This window comes from Paramisgurnus dabryanus, chromosome 13 (assembly GCF_030506205.2).
Source record: "Paramisgurnus dabryanus chromosome 13, PD_genome_1.1, whole genome shotgun sequence".
Classification (NCBI taxonomy): domain Eukaryota; kingdom Metazoa; phylum Chordata; class Actinopteri; order Cypriniformes; family Cobitidae; genus Paramisgurnus; species Paramisgurnus dabryanus.
In genome coordinates this window covers 19,499,412-19,519,352 of record NC_133349.1, presented here as the reverse complement: position 1 = coordinate 19,519,352, position 19,941 = coordinate 19,499,412, and the positions used below count along the sequence as shown (strand labels likewise).

The window sequence follows — 19,941 nt, the reverse complement described above, 5'->3', positions numbered from 1 at the left end:
CCTTATTAAAAAACAAAATGAGCTATTGTATTTGATCAGAAACATTCAATTTTGGGTATTGCATTTATTTATGTATTACTAATTAACTATTTAGCTTAGTGCAGCATTAGGGGTTTTCACATTTCCCATCTTTTGCGCATACAAGTTTCTTTTTTTAAATGTAGACACGTGGCAAGCGCACCTAAAAAATTTGAGTGATGTGGCCGCTATGTGCCTACGTTGATACGCACACTGAATCCGAAACTACATACCTGTACTTCCATACTATACAGTAGGTGAGGCAAGTTTGTCCAAATTCATGGTTTTTTAAAAACTGTAGTCGAAAAGTACCCATATCATGACTTCTGGCAAGATTTTGTAGTGTGCTTTTGCTCCTTGTGGTTAAATTGCGCTTGTTAACAGCATCCAGGTTATTGACTCACCTGTTGTTATGATGACGTAAGTCATGTGATGTATCAACATGGCAGACCACCCATATTCATATAGAACATAACGTTTAATGATCATTTCTCTTCCGTCTCTTCGGTATGGAGTGACATTTACTACACAGAGCTGTAGTTCACCGAGAAGCTAAGCAAAATCGCATTCATAATGGAGGAAAATCGATTTTGCCTAGCTTCTCGGTGAACTACTGAATCACCTTCTTTCAAATGGAGCAGGTTTTACTACACAAAGCCATTGTTCACTGACAAGCTGGGCCATATCATGCGATGTATCATGCAGCCCTAGAACAGTACTTGGGCCGCGACTGATGACGTTTTACAAGTCCATAAGAACACAAGTGCAGACAAGGATGCATGTTAAAAAATGTCTCTTCAGTAAGCTTCCGGCATCTTCTTTGAAGTTTTACAGCGGTTGGCATACCAGTTTAAATGTGCATTTACCGGTCCGCAACCCACTGGACAGGAGTATGAAGCGTGAGTATGAAAGTATGCAGCTTACTTCTGCACAAGATCTCGCAATAATTGCAGACAACATGATATTATTTACTGATCTAACCAATGTTTTTTAGTTGAGGAGACAAATAAAATTTGAGTGATGTGGCCGCTATGTGCCTACGTTGATACGCACACTGAATCCGAAACTACATACCTGTACTTCCATACTATACAGTAGGTGAGGCAAGTTTGTCCAAATTCATGGTTTTTGAAAAACAGTAGTCGAAAAGTACCCATATCATGACTTCTGGCAAGATTTTGTAGTGTGCTTTTGCTCCTTGTGGTTAAATTGCGCTTGTTAACAGCATCCAGGTTATTGACTCACCTGTTGTTATGATGACGTAAGTCATGTGATGTATCAACATGGCAGACCACCCATATTCATATAGAACATAACGTTTAATGATCATTTCTCTTCCGTCTCTTCGGTATGAGGTTTTCGGACACAGGGGCACCCTTTATCCAGATGCATAGCAAGTTAAATAAAGGTATGTTTGACTAATTTCAAATCGCTTTTGCAGTACTTTGCCATTTGCCTGGTTCTTGCGGTGCAGCAGCATAAGTCTCGGATTGTTGGCTAAACGTCTGATGCATATGCAACACTTTTATGAAACACTTCAGCAGATGTCAAAGTCGTCCTCTAATTGGTTTTAATTATAAAAATTAAGATGGGATGAACAGCCGTTCAAAACTGTACAGGCAACCTAGAGCTGTATGATATGTCAAGCAGCTATTATTTTGCTTTTTGAAGCTTCAAAATCTTGGCTTGGTTTGTTTCCACACAGCCAGCATGATCAGTGGGATGCATGCTGTTTCAGTTTTCTGACCCTTACACGGTGACCAATTATGGTTTCTCCCCATTGACTTTTTGGTGATTTTGATGGTTGTTGCACTTTCTTTAAATGCTTTTCACTTAATAATAAATTTCAGCTTGTTAAATAAGTCAAAGTTCAAGTAAGTTTTAATGGAATCCAAACCATTTACAATTATTACAACTTTTAACATTTTAAATACTTTTAAAACATTAGATAGCTAGAATATGGAAACAGCACATTAGTCACATGACTGCAGTCTGCAACTTTATATGAATGGTCAGCACTCTGTTGCACATCAAAGGTCAACTATGGAAATTTAATTTTACTGCTAGGTGTTTAACTGTTACTATTTTGCGCATCAGCTTTGCTATTTACAGGAAGTAAATGTGTCGGATTGTCATAGAATCACCAGGGACTGTATTCATAAAAAAATTTAGCGCAAAGAGTTCCTAGTGACAAAATATGAAGCAAATTCTTAGAAATGTGTGTGTTTCCCCTTAAAATAAAAAAGAAAGAAAAAAGTAATTCAGAAAGCATCTTAAAGCCGATTCCTTGATTAGTTATAAATCGCCATCATCTGCTTTCAGATGGAGTGACATTTACTACACAGAGCTGTAGTTCACCGAGAAGCTAAGCAAAATCGCATTCATAATGGAGGAAAATCGATTTTGCCTAGCTTCTCGGTGAACTACTGAATCACCTTCTTTCAAATGGAGCAGGTTTTCAAAGCCATTGTTCACTGACAAGCTGGGCCATATCATGCGATGTATCATGCAGCCCTAGAACAGTACTTGGGCCGCGACTGATGACGTTTTACAAGTCCATAAGAACACAAGTGCAGACAAGGACGCATGTTAAAAAATGTCTCTTCAGTAAGCTTCCGGCTTCTTCTTTGAAGTTTTACAGCGGTTGGCATACCAGTTTAAATGTGCATTTACCGGTCCGCAACCCACTGGACAGGAGTATGAAGCGTGAGTATGAAAGTATCCAGCTTACTTCTGCACAAGATCTCGCAATAATTGCAGACAACATGATATTATTTACTGATCTAACCAATGTTTTTAAGTTGAGGAGACAAATACTCTTGTCCAGTAAACTTACAAAGTAACAGAATAAAAACTAAGATTTTAAGATGAATGAACTTGATTTTTACATATAACTTGAAAATGTAAGTTCATGATTTTCAACTAAACTTCTAATAACAGCATCCTCTTGTAAAACAACAGCACAATAATGGCAACCACAGCTGCCAGTAGAATACTGTTATAATGGAGTATTATTTGAAGAGTTTGGTTCCAAAACGCAATAAATCCATTTTGACAAATTTCGGTAAAAACGTGTTTTCTATACCAAGAAAGTGTCAAGATGAAAACCACTATTTTCTGTTACAAACTTTCACATAGCATCTTTAGGTTATAAAAACATAAGAAATTCAAATCCATAACTTGATTTTCAAAGATTTATTATAAAAACTAATTATTTTTTCCACAAAATGCAATAAATCCATGACAGTTTTTTATTTCAAAATGCTATAAATCTATTAAATCAATGTATAAATGTGCATTCATCTTTACCATTTTATATTTATTTAGTTGACTAGTGGTATACAATGATTAAAAAATAAACATTAATGGCATTAACCAAAACACTTACTTTGTTATATTAAGAACACATTGCTGCGGTTATATTTGACGTCGTCTCTTTACATTTTCACAGCGATCAGCTGTAAAATGTTTTGGTCCCGCTCGATTTTCGTTGACTTTGAGTAAAATAATGTAAAGTTTTCATAAGATCCTCTGGGGTCAATGTTTTAGCATGAGAAGCTTGATGCTGTCTGGAGAACGTCTCGGTTACGGATGTAACCCTCGTTCCCTGAAGGAGGGAACGGAGACGTCACGTCGTGACCGACGAATTGGGAACTCGCTTAGAGAGACCAATCTGCTTCGAATACTACTAAAACGCCAATGAACTTGGCATTGAGATATTTGCATAATGCTGGCGCCGCCCCGCCAGGTGCGTATATAAGCAGCAGGTGCAAATAGGGAAATTAGCTTCTTTTTCGCTGAGAAAGCCGGAAAGTGTGACCGGCCGTAACAGCAGGTGGCAGCACCTGTGGCGACGGGACGTGACGTCTCCGTTCCCTCCTTCAGGGAACGAGGGTTACATCCGTAACCGAGACGTTCCCTTTCAGTCGGTCACTATGACGTCACGTCGTGACCGACGAATTGGGAATCCCTACCAAAACGCCACTAGGGGCTGACCTCTTCCAGTGTCTGCAGAAAATCCTCCAAAATCCCCTCAGGGAAAATGGAGAAATAGGATAGGGCAGAAAGGCCGGGCACTAGATGTTCCTTTAACCCACAGAAGTGCCAGTGACTGGGAAGCGCCCTACCTGAGCGGGATAGGAACGCTGCGGAAGCCACCGCCCCTCTTAAGGGCTAATGGTGGACGATGAGAAATAAAGACAGCCGTGGCTGTGTAAGCAAAGCAGTGCTCTGCTAAGGGAAACGTGGGCTGGTAGGATTAACCCCACGGAAAAATACTCACAAAGGAACCCGGTGGGACACAATGTGGAGCCCGAGCCAACACGTAGGTTCGCGAGGATACAGCTAGTGAAGGCTGACAGCCAATGCTCCGCAACAAAGGCTGCCAAGGCAGCGGAGGAAGAACAATTCAAACCATTACGCATTTTTGTTCTGAAGGCCTTCCATACTGACACAGTTATGAAGCATCAGTTGGAGGCTCCAAGCCGACCTGCGAGTCTGTTCTCCGTGTCCTCCCTGGTGAGGAAAGAACACGAGAGGATACAGGCTCGATACGAACACTGTAAAATCTAATGAACGTATTAGGTGTCGCCCAACCAGCAGCTCTGCAGATGTCTGTTAGCGAGGAACCACGAGCTAAAGCCCAAGATGAGGCAACACTCCGTGTGGAGTGCGCTCTCAAATTAAAGGGGCAAGGAATACCCTGAAGATTATAAGCCAGGGTGATAGTATCAACTATCCAATGAGACATCCTCTGCTTAGTGACAGCTTTCCCTTTCTGCTGGCCACCATAACAAACAAAGAGCTGGTCTGAGGTCCTGAGGCTTTGCGTGCGATCCACGTAGAGTCGCAGTGCGTGTACGGGGCACAACAAAGCCATGGTTGGGTCTGCGTCCTCCGGAGGCAGCGCTTGCAAGCTCACCACCTGGTCTCTAAAAGGAGTGGTGGGAACTTTGGGCACGTAGCCTGGTCTGGGCCTCAATGTTACACTCGAGGCAGCAGGACCAAACTGAAGGCACGAGTCGTCAACAGAGAATGCATGTAAATCCCCTACTCTCTTCACTGAAGCCAATGCTAGCAGGGTCAGAGCTTTCATTGATAAAAGCTTCAGACTCGCAGACTGCAAAGGCTCGAACGGGGGGGCCTGAAGGGCTTTCAGCACCATGGACAGGTCCCAGGGAGGAATAGAAGGAGAGCGCGAGGGGTTTAGCCTGCGAGCGCCTCTTAAAAATCTAATAACCAAATCATGCTGGCCAACTGTTCTGCCGTTGATAAGTGAGTGATGAGCAGAAATAGCAGCGATATCAACTTTAATGGTGGAGGGTGACAGCCTACCGTCTAACCTATGTTGAAGATATAAAAGCACGATGTTAATAGGGCATTCTCTGGGGTCCTCGCGTTGCGAAGAGCACCAGGTGACGAAAAGGTTCCATTTAAACGCGTAAGCCCGTCTTGTGGACGGAGCTCGAGCCGCGTTGATTGTGTTAGATACCGCTTGTGGTAAATCACCTAAACCTTGCGCGCGCTCAACGACCACACATGGAGATCCCACAGGTCGGGGCACGGGTGCCATAATGTGCCCCCTCCTTGAGAAAGAAGGTCCTTCCTCAGGGGAATCCGCCAGGGAGGGGCTGTCGCGAGGAGCATTAGCTCTGGAAACCAATTCTTGCTCGTCCAATATGGGGCGATCAGTAAAAGGCTCTCCTCGTCCTGCCTGACTTTGCACAATGTCTGTGCGATTAAGCTCACTGGGGGGAATGCATATTTGCGCATCCCCCGAGGCCAGCTGTGTGCCAAAGCGTCCACGCCGAGGCTGCCATCGGTTAGTGAATAAAATAGGCGACAGTGGGTATCGTCCGGCGACGCAAACAGGTCTATCTGCGCACGACCGAACTTCTTCCAAATTAGCTGGACCGTCTGGGGGTGGAGTCGCCATTCGCCGGGGTGCGCAGCTCGAGAAAGCGCGTCCGCCGCTGTATTGAGCGAGCCCGGAATGTGAATGGCACGAAGGGACCTCAGATGCTTCTGACTCCAAAGGAGGAGATGACGAGCGAGATGCGACAGGTGACGGGAGCGCAAACCGCCTTGACGGTTGATATACGCAACAGTCGCAGTGTTGTCGGTGCGTACTAGTACATCCTTCCCTCGCAGCTCCGTAGCGAAGCGTACAAGTCCCAGATATACTGCCCACAACTCTCGGCAATTGATGTGCCAGTGCAACTGGGGTGCTGTCCACACCCCTGAAGCTGTAAGCTCGTCGTACGTGGCACCCCAGCCCGTGTCGGATGCATCTGTATGTACAACAGCATGGTGAGCGATTTGTCTCATGGACACACCGGCCCTGAGAAACGCGGGGTCCGACCACGCAGGTGTAATAGCTACACGGTGGATGCCGGCGCGCCACGCTCTCCTCGGGACTTGATCGTGAAGCCAACGCTGAAGCGGTCTCATATGGAGCAGTCCGAGCGGTGTCACGGCCGCTGCTGCTGCCATATGCCCCAGGAGCTTCTGAAATTGTTTCAGCGGGACCGCATTCTTCCCTCGAAATGAACCGAGGCAAGTCAGAATTGACTGGACGCGCTCTTCTGTTAAACGCGCCGATAAATCGATCGAGTCCAGTTTCATACCGAGAAAAGAGATCCTCTGCGTGGGGCAGAGTTTGCTCTTTTCCCAGTTGACCCGAAGACCCAAACGGGAGAGATGCCGAAGCGTTAAATCTCTGTGCTCGCAAAGCGTCCGTCGAGAATGCGCTATTATAAGCCAATCGTCGAGGTAAGCCAATATGCGAACGCCGCTCTCTCTGAGGGGTTTTAACGCCGCCTCCACTACTTTCGTGAACACACGGGGAGAGAGGGAAAGCCCGAACGGTAAAACTTTGTACTGGTATGCCCGTCCCTCGAATGCAAACCGGAGAAACGGTCTGTGACGAGGGAGAATGGACACATGAAAGTACGCGTCTTTCAGGTCTATTGCCGCAAACCAATCTTGGGGGCGAATTGAATTGAATATTTGCTTCGGTGTTATCATCCTGAAAGACCTCCTCTGCAGAGATTTGTTCAGAACGCGCAAATCCAAGATCGGTCGCAACCCACCGCCTTTTTTGGGTACTATAAAATACGGGCTGTAGAAACCCGACCTCATCTCGGTTGGAGGGACCGGCTCGATCGCGTCCTTCGCCAGCAGGACTTCGACCTCTACACGCAGTACGTGTGCGTCGGACGCTTTCACCGTGGTGAAACGAACGCCCGAGAATTTGGGTGTGTGCCGGATGAATTGAATTTCGTAACCGAGGCGGACAGTGCGTAAAACCCAACGAGACGGGCTGGGAAGCTGAAGCCAAGCCCCCAGGGACCGTACGAGGGGAATTAACGGCACTACCGGGGTACCCTCGGTGGGGCGGCTGGGCGGGACAGGTGGTACTGCCGGTACGTCTGCTGGGACAGCATAAGTATCTACAGTGTGTGTGTGTGTGACACTGACGTGAGCCCGCTGAGGGTGACGGTCGTCTGGTCTCCTCAGCGGAGAGCACAGACTCCGAGGAGGGTGCTGGTGGTCCCGTCTCCTCAGCGGAGAGCTGGAACTCCTCAGGACACCCGCTGGCGATAGAGGAGAGGGAGGAAGAGCATGTAAATGCCCGCTCACATCTCTCTCGATCCTCTGGAGACCTGGAGAAGGAATAGGAATGCACTCTTTTTGTGGTTTTGTGGGTGCCGGCTGAGAAGCCGGCAGAACAGAAACAAAACGAAACCAAAGATTCTCCACCCGGCCCTCTACCGGTGGAGGGAGCGATGCCATCACCGTCTCCCGTAGAGTGATCCCATCCAAATCCAGGTCGCCCGTCTCAGGGCCGCTTCGATTTCCGTTTACCACGGGAAGCGGGTGGGGCGGGCGGGGCGGGCTGTCGACGGCTGTTCCCCCTCCGTGGCCTGGAAGATGTTCTAGTGGGGGGGTGGAGGCAGCCGCCGCAGGGCGCCCTTGGCGAGGAGCAGACGGGCCCGCCGGCGCTGGAGGGCGAGATGCAGGTCGCTTGCTCCGGGGCATGATCTGAGCGATCGCCTCTGTCTGCTTCTGGGCGGGGGAGAACTGCTGGGCGAAGGACTCCACCGACTCACCGAAAAGACTAGCCTGGGACACTGGAGCGTCCAAGAACTTGTTCTTCTCCGCATCCGACATGTCCGCCAGACATAGCCATAAGTGGCGTTCCTGGACCACCATCGTGGACATGGCACGACCAATTGCCTGCGCTGTCACCTTCGTAGCGCGAAGAGCCAGATCAGTGGCAGCCCGGAGCTCCGAAAGGACAGGCGAGTCGTGTCCTCCCTCGTGCAGGTCCCTCAAGGCCTTCGCTTGGTGAACCTGCAGCAACGCCATAGCGTGCAGGGCTGAAGCCGCCTCTCCACATGCCTGGTGGGCAGCGCCCGTTAAACCGGAGGACTGTCTGCAGGCACGAGAGGGGAGGGTTGGGCGGTCCTTCCAAGAGGGAGCGTTAGCCGGACACAGCTGCATCGCGACCGCGCGCTCCACAGGAGGGATCCCCGTATAACCCTTAGCGGCTCCGCTGGTGAGGGAGGTGAGGGGGGAGGGCTGAAACGGCCGTAATCTCGTAGAAAACGGCGACTTCCAGGTTCTAGTCAGCTCCTCGTGCACCTCGGGGAAGAAAGGCACCGGTGGAGTGGGTTGTGAAACCCGGGCAGCTCCAAAGAACCAATCATCCAGGCGGGACGGCTCAGGCTGAGGGGGGGGAACCCACTCTAACCCGACGGTCTCCGCCGCTCGAGCGAGCACGGCCACCATCTCTGGATCGAACTCCGGCGTCCCAACCCGACCAGAGGGAGGAAGGGCGTCGGGGTCCACGTCAGGGGGAGGAGGCCCACCCTCGGATGCTGCGGCATCGGTGGACCCGGAGGGCGGCACGATGGATTCTAGAGTCATCGTAGAACACGACGCTGAAGTCTCCATCGGCACATCAACCGGCTGTGGATGAGGAGGCTGAGAGCTGGAGGACGAATCCCCCGACCGGCTCAGCACAGTAATGCGGAGGTCGTCCTTAGAGAGCTTTACGGCCGCACCGTGGCGGCGTTCAGCACTCGCATGACGAGGGTTGCGCTTTTCCCGGAGGAAAGACAACCGTCTCCGCAAATCCACAAGGGACATGTTCTCGCAGTGAGAACACTTACCCCCAGCGAACGCTGCCTCTGCGTGCTCGATGCCCAAACACGAAAGACAACGCTCGTGACCCATGTATTTGCCGCACCCAAGATCGCACGGACGAAAAGCCATCCTGAAAAGGACGCTGATGTCCGGATATACGAGAGAGTGGCTGCCTTTAACAAGGCACAAAGCTCTCTCGTATCACTCTTTTAGGGAAATTTACTCAGATGCTTAGTTGATGAGCGCACAGGAAGGCAACGCACACACTAAACTCAAAACAATAAACAGATGTAGAGCCGTGGAATTAAGCGAAGCGTCCGCTGTGGTACTGCTAGTCCAACCAACTTCAGCAATCGAATCCCAACAGAGTAAAGTAGCTTCTCAGTAGCAGATACTGCCGGCTTTTGAAGCGATAAAAAGCTAATTTCCCTATTTGCACCTGCTGCTTATATACGCACCTGGCGGGGCGGCACCAGCATTATGCAAATATCTCAATGCCAAGTTCATTGGCGTTTTAGTAGTATTCGAAGCAGATTGGTCTCTCTAAGCGAGTTCCCAATTCGTCGGTCACGACGTGACGTCGTAGTGACCGACTGAAAGGGAACAAGCAGCCGAGTGCCTCTCGCGGAAATTATTAGATGTTGATGGCTTACGTTTCTTTCCCGTCACAGAAAACCATCACAGGTTTAGCAATGCTATTAAAGTATTATTTTGTTTTGTTTGTTGATCACGAAGTACAAAGTAGATGAGGAAAATTAGGATTCCGTGTACTCAGCGCGCCGCCATGTTTGTTTACATTGCGTGAATGGTCCGCTGTAATATCAGGAATGGATTTATTGCGTTCTGTAAAAAAGGAGGAGTGGCGTTTGTCGCATTTTGGGAACAAAGGGAGAAAAGATGACAGAATATCACGGCGGGTATTGGATTTTGCGTAAAATTAATTATTTACTTTTAACTACTGACCTGATATAATACTGATTTTGGCAGTAACTCATTTTTTTCAAAAATGGCGTTTATTGCGTTTTGGAACCAAACTCTTCATTTAGTTTCACATGCTCAGAGGTTTGATCTGTTGGGGTTTTTGTTTGATATAGGAACTACCTGTCTGCAGATTTTGTCATGTTTTTTCATAAAGTATTCAGTAAGGTTCTTTGTCCAAAAGTGGGACACTCTTTATTTTCTCTGGAAGTGTCAAATTGTTTGATTATGAGATTAAAATGTCTATTATTGTTTATTTTTAGGGAAGGTTCTAAATAAAGACCTCTGTGAGTAACTTCATTATGAACACTAAGGGCTCTATCATACACCCGGCGCAATGCACAACGCAAGTGTCTTTTGCTAGTTTCAACCCGGCGCAATTATCTTTTTACGTTTAGCGCCACGTTGTTTAAATAGCAAATGCATTTGCGCCCATGGGCGTTCTGATCTAAAAACAAGGTGTGTTCAGGTGCATTGTTGGCGCGATGCTATTTTGAGGCAACTAAAATAGACTACGCCATTGACCAACTAAAACCTGGTCTAAAGTCTAGGGCGCAATATTGCATTTGTTATTTAATGAGCGCGTTAGAAATATGTGCCTATAAACATGATGACAACACAGGTTTGCTTATCACACACATGGATGCGCAGCAGCACAAAAACACTTAAATATGAAAAAGTAAAGCATTCAAATGTAAAAGATTATTATTGAGTCTCTTAGACATAAATTAGGAACGATTATGAGACGTTAGAAGTTGCAAAGAGCTGCTTCACCTGCAGCCTGGTAAGTAAATAAATGCTTTGCTTTAAACAAATGCATGCGTTTTTAAATGCTACCCCACGGATTTATTGTATATGATGACTCTGTACCTGGATATGGTGAGATGAGAAAACTCATGGCGCTGTTCGGGTGCTGAAACGGCTTTCCGCATGTTTGTAAATTCTTTATCTCCTGTTTGTTACAAATAAAGTATTTTTAGAGTACAAACCGTTTCTTACATACTTGTAAATTATTTTTTGATGATATTGGATAGCCATACATTTGCAGCAATTAAAAGCCTGCTATTTTTACTTCTATGACTAAAAGAAAACAAGTTTTAAAGGTTTTAATAAAAAAAATTACAATTTCAATACAAGTGAAAAACAACACAATTATTTAACATTAATCTTAAACTGATGGTCTTCTTCCTCCGCTTAGTTTTTCAGTCTCCAAATTCCGCTTTCTAAATAGGGATTAGACATAGCACCAGCGCAACAGGCTTTAAAAGCGGATGAGAGCTGAGACTCTCATTGGTTTATTGCATGTTACACAAACAAAACACTCCCATTACTCATTAAAAGAATAGGAACAACCCCTTTCGAACGTGCGCTCAGCACACAAACCATTTTTCCTGTCGTTAAATTAGCAAAAGTGGATTTGGACATGCCCATGTAGACAGTGCGCTTTAGACTATGCGCTTAGATCGCTAAAATATGGCCCTGCGTGTCATTTGATTCTACAATGTGTCACACATTCTCAGATCTGATATCCTCTGATTTGTTTTTTCTCACTCATGTGCTTTAAACGGGTGAAATTAAGTAATAAGTCCCAAGAAGCTTTTATTTATGGTGAATTTAAAATGACTAATAGTTGTTGTTCACAATGCAGAGTAAAGTTTTGGATTGGTTCTTCAAACATAACTGTGAAAAAAAGTGATAAGTCTATAATAACTCTTTTCAAACTTAAAAAAAAAAACAAAGTTAATTATATATCTGAATTAGGGGGGTTCCACATAAATGATGACAAAACCACTGAGTAAAGTAAGGCAGCCAAAACAAAAAGAACAGTTTCTTTGCTCAGTATTATTTATATGAAATATCAAGCACCTTAAACTCTCATTAAACATAATAACACAGTATTACTCAGCTTTACAATCATACACACATCTTTAAGCAACATATTTTAAATTAATGCAAATATTGTCAAGACAGTTTTATCTGAGTCGATGTCCAGTTTTGGAGAAGACCAGAAATGCTGATAAAAAGCAACTAATGTTCTTGGAAAGACGTTGAGTTTATCTGTGTTGAGGCTTCTTCTTTGTACTTAAAGCATCTCCATCAACATACAGTTGAATAAAGAAGCTACATTCTTCCAACTCCAATACAAGTAATCCAACATAGTTTCAATCCATTGTCCGTAATATGCTTTAAGTATGAAATGGGATGGACACAAAAGGCCCTTCTATAAATACAAAATAAACTCAATTTCAAGTTTGTATTCATTAACAATACACAACAAACAATACCAGAAATACAAAATTTGTCATATAAAGTCAAAGCAACACAGTAAAGATACTCACAATGGCAACAGAAACAAATGTTTCCCATCAAGAGGCCTTTCAAAGAACCCAGTATAAACACTGGTAAAAAAAAAAAACACTGGTAAACCATAAACTCTGGTGGAAGCCATACTTTTTTCTTCTTCTTCTTCTTCTTCTTTTCGTTTAATGGCTGCTCACTCCTTGGGAGTATTACTGCCACCTACTGTATACTTTGCGCATATGTGTAATGGATCTGAATTGTGAAAAATAATAATAATAATAATAAAAAAATAAATAAAATAAAAATAAACCCTTTTTAACACCCCAGAGGATCCGAGCAAGCTTCAGCTGACGCTGTGTGTTTCAGCTCCTCCAGCTTCCACATTGCATACTTTTTTTTTCTTCTACCTGTGCACTACCTTATACAAACTCAACACACTCAAGGTTGCCCCCTACAGGTAAGGAATGGAACTACATCTAGTAACAGGCTAGACCTGTTACAAGTCACAAAGATAATATCTTCGTTAGTTTCTGAACTAACCATAATGAAGTTATATGAATTAATTAAACATGAACAATATAATTTCTAAATAAATAACTTCATAAAATGCTTTTCTTTTAGACTTAACAAAGTAAAATCATTATAGTTTTAATAAAGATCTGAGTTGCTGTAAGATGACATAATGAGTTAGGAGTCCAGAATTTTAATAAAGAAATAAGCAGCAATTATGCAAAATCAAAACAGATTGAAGTAGATAAACAAGACTCAATTCAGCTACATTACACAAACAGAGCCTGAGTCTGTCTGTTACCATATTTTATGCAGGGATTTACAGGATGGATTGCTGGAAAATTATGCATTTGAAAGCGTTACTCATATATAAAATCTATCAACATTTTTAATGCATTGTTGCAATTTATAAAGTTAGTATTTTATTTTTAAATTGTTGATATCACTGTCTAGGTGGTCTGAGTCCTTCTTCTGTTTCCTAAAAAGAAAACCTTAAATTAAACTGAGTAACTTCTCGTAATTTTTTTCCCAAAGATGTTGCAGCAATTTATTGTGAATCATTAGATTATGTGATTAGTCAAAACTCACCAGCTCTTCCTGTACAGATGATCAGAAGAAGAATCACAGTAGGAGCAGTGAATGCTATGGTCTCAACAATCACTATAATTACTATAAGACAGATGTGTGGACAGAGAATAACAAGATTAAATCCATTAAAACTGACAGTAGCTAAAGATTAAATCAAAGGTATAAAACAATGAAGCAACCTAATGACAAACATCATAAAATCATAATCTCGTTGATAGTTTCAGTGATGAGTTAAATATCTGTATAAATGTATTGCAGTGTGGTGCTGTAATAAAACTTTATACCTCTGTATAATGACACACAAATCCTGCTGTCTTCAGTTGAACCTACATGACAAATATTGGCTATTAGTTTAGGTGAATCTCAGCTCTGTTAGCTCAGGTGAAACATATTGTGGTACTTAAACATCACATAAAACACCAGTGAATCAAAGTGAACTTTCCTAATTGAATAAAAAAGTCAGATGTAAAACCCTCTAATTGCGTCTGACATTCTTGTAAACATGCGTATTAAAGGATTCTGCCAACAAACCAGTATTTCTGAATGACCTGAGCATTTGATGTATTGTATTTGATGAACATATAAAACATGCAGACAGCATTTGGTTAATATCATTATCTCTTTATTGACAGAGGTGTTTATAGAGGCTTTTGCATCTGAGCTTTCAATTTTTTGTCCTAACGTTACTTGATAGTTTTTATTAATTATTTTAGTAAAATTTAGATTTCTTACCATTTAACTTGACAGTATATCTGGCTGAGGTCTTAATCTCATTCTTCATTTTAACCAAACATCTCCACTCTGTGTTGTTGTCTTCATTCAGGAGTGTTGTAGTCAGAGTCCTGATACATTGTCCTGATGATAATATCTGATATCTGGAGTCTGTCTGTAAATTAACATCAGCCTGATTCACCCAGAACAGCTGAAGATCCTCAATACGGAAGAAATCATCACACATGTTATCAAATGAAAACAAATGACATGTGAGAGTGACAAAGCTGCCTGATCTCATCTCAGTCTGTGTGGATGATGGAGAGACTGAAGGAGAAATTAAAGACACAATTTAAAACATGAAAGTTAAATGTCATCTTTTAGGTTAAACATATACTCAACTAAATTAACAGAAACACTGACCATGAAGAACATGTAGAAAAATCTGTGCATCAGTTCCATGTATTTGTCCATTCACATATTGTTGGCAGGTGTATTGTCCATGATCTTCTTCTGTTGTTTTATAGATGTTCAGAGAGCAGTCAGACCCCAGACTCAGTCTCTCAGCTATGTTTTTCTTCTTTATTCCTCCATTAATCAGTTCTACTCCACTTGATGATCTATGTTTGAAGTAGATCCATGTAGTTGAGGTGCAGTCAGAAAGAGCATTAATACAGGCCAGAGTGACATTTTCACCTAAACTACTGAACACATGAGTCTCTCCAGTAACACCTGAAATACAGTAGATCTGGATGATTATTATACACATACTGATACTCGGTATACAAAGCAGAAAACAAATCATACACTCTTATTTAGGCAAACATTCAAAATGAACCAGTGTTGACCGAGGCACAAATGATTATGACAGTATGTACCAAACATCACATGACTTAGCACAACATTAATGTTAACAACATAAATGTCAAGAAGCTATAATAATTGACAAATCTTTTAAACAGATTTTAATAAATCAAATGTCTTAAAGAGTGATTACAGATTACTTTACCTGTGAGAAGAAAAGAGAGAATTATTGATATACACATATCAGCCATTTGCTGTATCTCAGTGAGCTTCTCTTTAGTTTCCAGACACAACTCGCCCATTAAACATCTTCAGCTCTTCCTCTATTTGTTCACTTCCTCTGGTCTGATTGTTAAAACTGTTGTTAAGTATGGAAAAGAGTTGATTGACATGTCTCTAGTAAACACTTGTTATAATATTCACCAATTATAAGTCTCTAAGCTGTGAAAGTAATTCATTATTATATGAAGAGATCATTCTGAGGAACCTGGACTTGATACCATAATGCTTACAGGCTTCACTTATACAGCTAAGATTTTTCAATAACAGGCTTCACTTCAGTAGAGTGTTGAGATCTGAATGCTGAGGTTGTGAAACACAAATGTTCAGCATCGAGAACTCAGACAGTTTGACCACATTTAACACTTCAGAGTGCTGAATAATGTGAATTTTTATGTCAGTTAGATCTGTGGTCAATTATGTTCAATGTCAAAATATTGTGCCATAGACAAAATAGCACATCACCAACATTGAATATACATTTCAAAGCTTCATTAACATGTTTAACATGGGTGTTTATTGAAAGACTATTTGATTTACTTTTGGATGTGCTCATATTGAAAGCATAATGTTGTGAAACGTTACTGCAGTCTGTGGTATTGATTGTGTAAGGTTGAAAATAAACAGAAGTCTTTTCTGTTTCGCATCCCCCACACCATTTCCAGAAGGGAATGTACACAGATGTGCTGTTCAAAAACTAAATATGGTCTTCCGACTGGTCAATTTAACTTTTTACGGTTGGGTTTACTCACACGGTCAATGAAATAATAAAAGGTAATGTTGGATATGATCTGTCTCTTCTGTTTCTCTGGGATCTTCTTGAGCTCTGCTCTTAAATTCTCTTCTAGCTTTATGCCATGAGGGTTAAACCAAAACAGGGGTCAAGCACCCATTCAATGGCACCTCTCTTTTTCTTCTAGACTTTATAATTTTCTGTTCTCTATCTCACAGGTGATATTTCTTATGCACACTGACTACAGTTAATTATATTTACCATTTCATGCATCTACACTTAATTTCAAGGATGTTTCTCTAACAGAATCCTGCATTCTGAGGCGGCATGTGCTTGCTGCCATGTCATCAAGCACTGTCAAAGGCCATCTCAATTTAAAGGAACCTTGGAAGGCACATTTGTTTTTACATTGTTTATTCAGCTTCTTTTTAAAGTATACATGAAGTGATTTCTATATGATTATGTTGTAAATTAATCACACAATATATATGGCAAACGCTTTTATTCAAAGTGATTTATATTGCAACTTGTATACAGTGAATTCCCTGGGTTCAAACCTAATGCAAGGCTCTGTATTGCAGAAATATAAAGTCATTTACTAAAAAGATTTAATAACATCTGTCATCCTCTACTTCAACTGTAAAGTTGTTATGCCGTAACCACGTGGATGTAAATGGTTATGACACCTCCAAACGTACTTATGAAAGTTACATGTTATTTACCAGCTATTTTGGTTAATACACTTATATGGTGCATGTATTATTTTTAATGCATGTTAAGGCTACCTTAATTTAAAAAACATCTTGCAATGACACCTTAACATATATCAGTGCCATTGTTTTGTCAAGATGCATACTAATGTTGTTTTTTGTTTGTTAAAAACGACTTAAATGGCCTAATAAAACTAAGTCCTAGTCCTGGATTAATCTAAACCCTGTCCGGGAAAACGCCCCTGTATGACAGTGACATGTCTGTGAAAAGGTCGGTTTCATTAATAGACCAATTTCATGTTTGCAAACAGAGATGACGTTTTTTGTGGGCGGAGCCAAACTGGTTGCAGAAAGTGACTGCTCCGCAGTAGGGTTGTGAAGTGTTTTAGCATTAAACCGTGATTTTTATGGATCCGGTGTTCTGTCGAAGTCTGATTCCTTTATGTTTCCCTTTAGTGCAATGTTTCTTATAGCGTTTTAATCATTACGTTTATTTTTTTAGATAGATAAAAAGTTTAAATGGCTTGGCTACTGATATGCATGTATGTAATGTATATGTATTGTTCTTTTTTGCTAAATCAAATATTTTTACAGTCTGAATCGCTAAAGTACATGTAAAAGCAATACTATCATGTATTATATATAATAGCGTTTATTAAATATTTCATAATTTTCCTGTTTTTTATAATTTCTTCCTTAATAAATTATAATTGTAACATGATAAAAACGCTATAAGAAACACATGGAGGGAACAGACTTCGACAGAACACCGGACATCTTCTCTACTTATTTTCTATTCTAATTATTAAAAGATTTCCAGATGATTTCCTTGCTCCATTCTGTCCGTTTAAGGGCTTATTGTAATCCAGAGCCGGCCCTAGACCTTTGGGGGCCCTAAGCAAAATTTAGTCGGAGGCCCTTTGACCGTTTTAAGTAAGGCCTAAAGAAAAGCAATGACTACCTTATGACTATACTGCACATATGATATCTAATATGTTATTTTTTTAAATGTGTCTATTAAATTATGTTTTAATTATTCTATGTATACTGTATGTTAATGATCTTTTTTGCTGGTCCTGAGTACGTATTTCGTTCTTATGTGGCAACATGTAGCCTACAGAATGACAATAAAAGACCTTGGGGTGGTCCCGGACAGGGAATATCTTAAGACAGGACTCGGCCTTAGTTTAATTAGAAAACATAACTAATTTTAACAAAAATGCCTTACTAAAAACATTATTTGTGTGGATTTTGAGGCAAAACAAAGGGCACTGGTGTATTTTAAGATATGTCAGTGCAAGCTTTTTTCAGTTTGGACAGCTCTTAGCCTACTTTTATTTTAGTCTAGGACTAGTTTAATTCCTTTCAGGGAAACTGCCCCCTTGAGTTCTTGATTTGAGTTCCATGTTTGATGTCTAACAGAAAAATATGATACCACTGACTGAACTGAATGGCAGTGCAGTGCAACAAACACACACTGATGAACTTGCTGAATAAAAAGACTGATAAAGTGATTTTCACTGACCATCAAAGAAACATTTTTAATTGACACCAGAGATTAAGAGGCACAAACAACAGCCTATACATGGGTTTCAGTCATGTGACTTTTTACGTTATGCCGCCATCTTGAGGACCTACCGAGTACCAGACTACCAGTAGGCTACTGACAAGCATTGGCTGGCTTGCTACGATTTACGGATTTCTTATCTTTTACTGTCTATGATTCTTATGGATACGGGAAATGGCTACGAAAGACAACATGTCGCACCTCGACTGTCATGAAAAGAAACGCGACTTTAAAAAATATACCTTGATTTGGGTGTGATGCCTACTCAATCCCCGATACGTTCTTCCAGCCGCTGTTCGCTGCTACCGAACTACCACTATTTTACAACACTAAGGCGGCGCGTCACAACATGAAACTTTGCTCGAAGTATCACCTGGATCTCTACTCATGAACGCGAACATTGAGAACATTGTTTGTGTACACAGAGTTTAATAAAAAGAAAGTTTTGTACAACTGATTTTGGCTGTTATGGTGTCTGCTCGTCATCCCTGCCAGACGGAAATAATCGATTTCTGAATGCGAATGAATGAATCTCATATGAGGCTCCTTTTTCAACTAGAAGGTCAATATTGTTTTTCACTTGCGACAAAACAACGAATTATCTGTGCATTTATATGGAACTATGCTTTAGGAGCTATCCATCTTTACTCTCCTCCCTCCTTACGTTCCATTCGCAGATCGATACATCTAGACTGGGAAGATGGCGGCGAGCGGAAGCCAAATCAACCAAAGTCAGTTGTTTAAAACCTTCTTTTTAGTAAACTCTTTGTTCACAAACAATGTTCTCAATGCTCGAGTTCACGTGTAGAGACACAGGCGATACTTCGAGCAAAATATCATGTTTTGTCGAGCCTTCTTAGTGTTGTAAAAATAGCGATTTTGATGCTCACAACATATTGAAGGCATAGCTTCTAGTTCTTTTGCGACCACTTCAGGTCCTCAAAATGGCGCAAGACAAGAGAGTGACGCCAGCTGAAACCCATGTATATATAATTCAAATGAAATAGAGTAAATAGAATAACATTTAATTAAAATATTATATAAAATAATAAATATAATACTTAAATGTTTAAATTTTTCAAATAAACAAAATTAACAATAATATCTAAAACCCAACAAACAAGGTTAATAGTACCTAACATTCTTGTTTGAGATGAGCTAAATCTGACACAAACATAGGTTTGTGGATGATAACAATTCACTTGCAAATAATATTAATAATTGAAGATTAACAATTAACATTGCATTCATAACATTAATCTAACAAAGCTGGCTACTGTATGTCATATGCATTGCTATAGTTTAAATATTAAACACCGAACAGTGACATTATACACTTTTGCAAAGGCTAGCAGGTGGTTTAACAACGGTGCGCTGTCTGGACATGTACCACGCATATGCGCATGAGTTTGTTTACTCTTACACATAAAACACTTTAAATTCAGACGTTTAACAATATAATTACACTAATGACATACATATGTAGAAATGACAATGGCATACGTGAAATCTAAGCGTAACAGAATTAATTTACCACGTTAAACCGTTTAAATATTAATTATTAAGCTTAATAAACCAATTCACGTTATGAT

The 19,941-nt window shown here is 41.6% G+C and overlaps 1 protein-coding gene across 1 annotated transcript; it reads right to left on the bottom strand.

Annotated features, from left to right (window-relative positions):
* Nucleotides 1-13,109: 13,109 nt before the first annotated feature.
* LOC135727767 (uncharacterized) lies at nucleotides 13,110-15,581 on the bottom strand. The gene is made up of 6 exons (XM_065245780.2): nucleotides 15,266-15,581; nucleotides 14,680-14,988; nucleotides 14,278-14,583; nucleotides 13,830-13,871; nucleotides 13,546-13,626; nucleotides 13,110-13,435 (listed from the first exon to the last, which is right to left on the bottom strand). Exons 1-6 carry the CDS (start codon nucleotides 15,360-15,362, stop codon nucleotides 13,407-13,409), a joined length of 864 nt encoding a protein of 287 aa, XP_065101852.2. The 5' UTR covers nucleotides 15,363-15,581; the 3' UTR covers nucleotides 13,110-13,406.
* Nucleotides 15,582-19,941: the final 4,360 nt, after the last annotated feature.

Bases quoted from the DNA above. Each gene is read 5' to 3' on its own strand.
- LOC135727767 (XM_065245780.2), bottom strand. From the start codon at position 15,362: ATGGGCGAGTTGTGTCTGGAAACTAAAGAGAAGCTCACTGAGATACAG. The intron at 14,584-14,679 runs GTCAGTGTTTCT...TTTCTCCTTCAG, and splicing joins TTTTCTACATGTTCTTCATG to TCTCTCCATCATCCACACAG. The intron at 13,872-14,277 runs GTAAGAAATCTA...TTTGTCATGTAG, and splicing joins ATATACTGTCAAGTTAAATG to GTTCAACTGAAGACAGCAGG.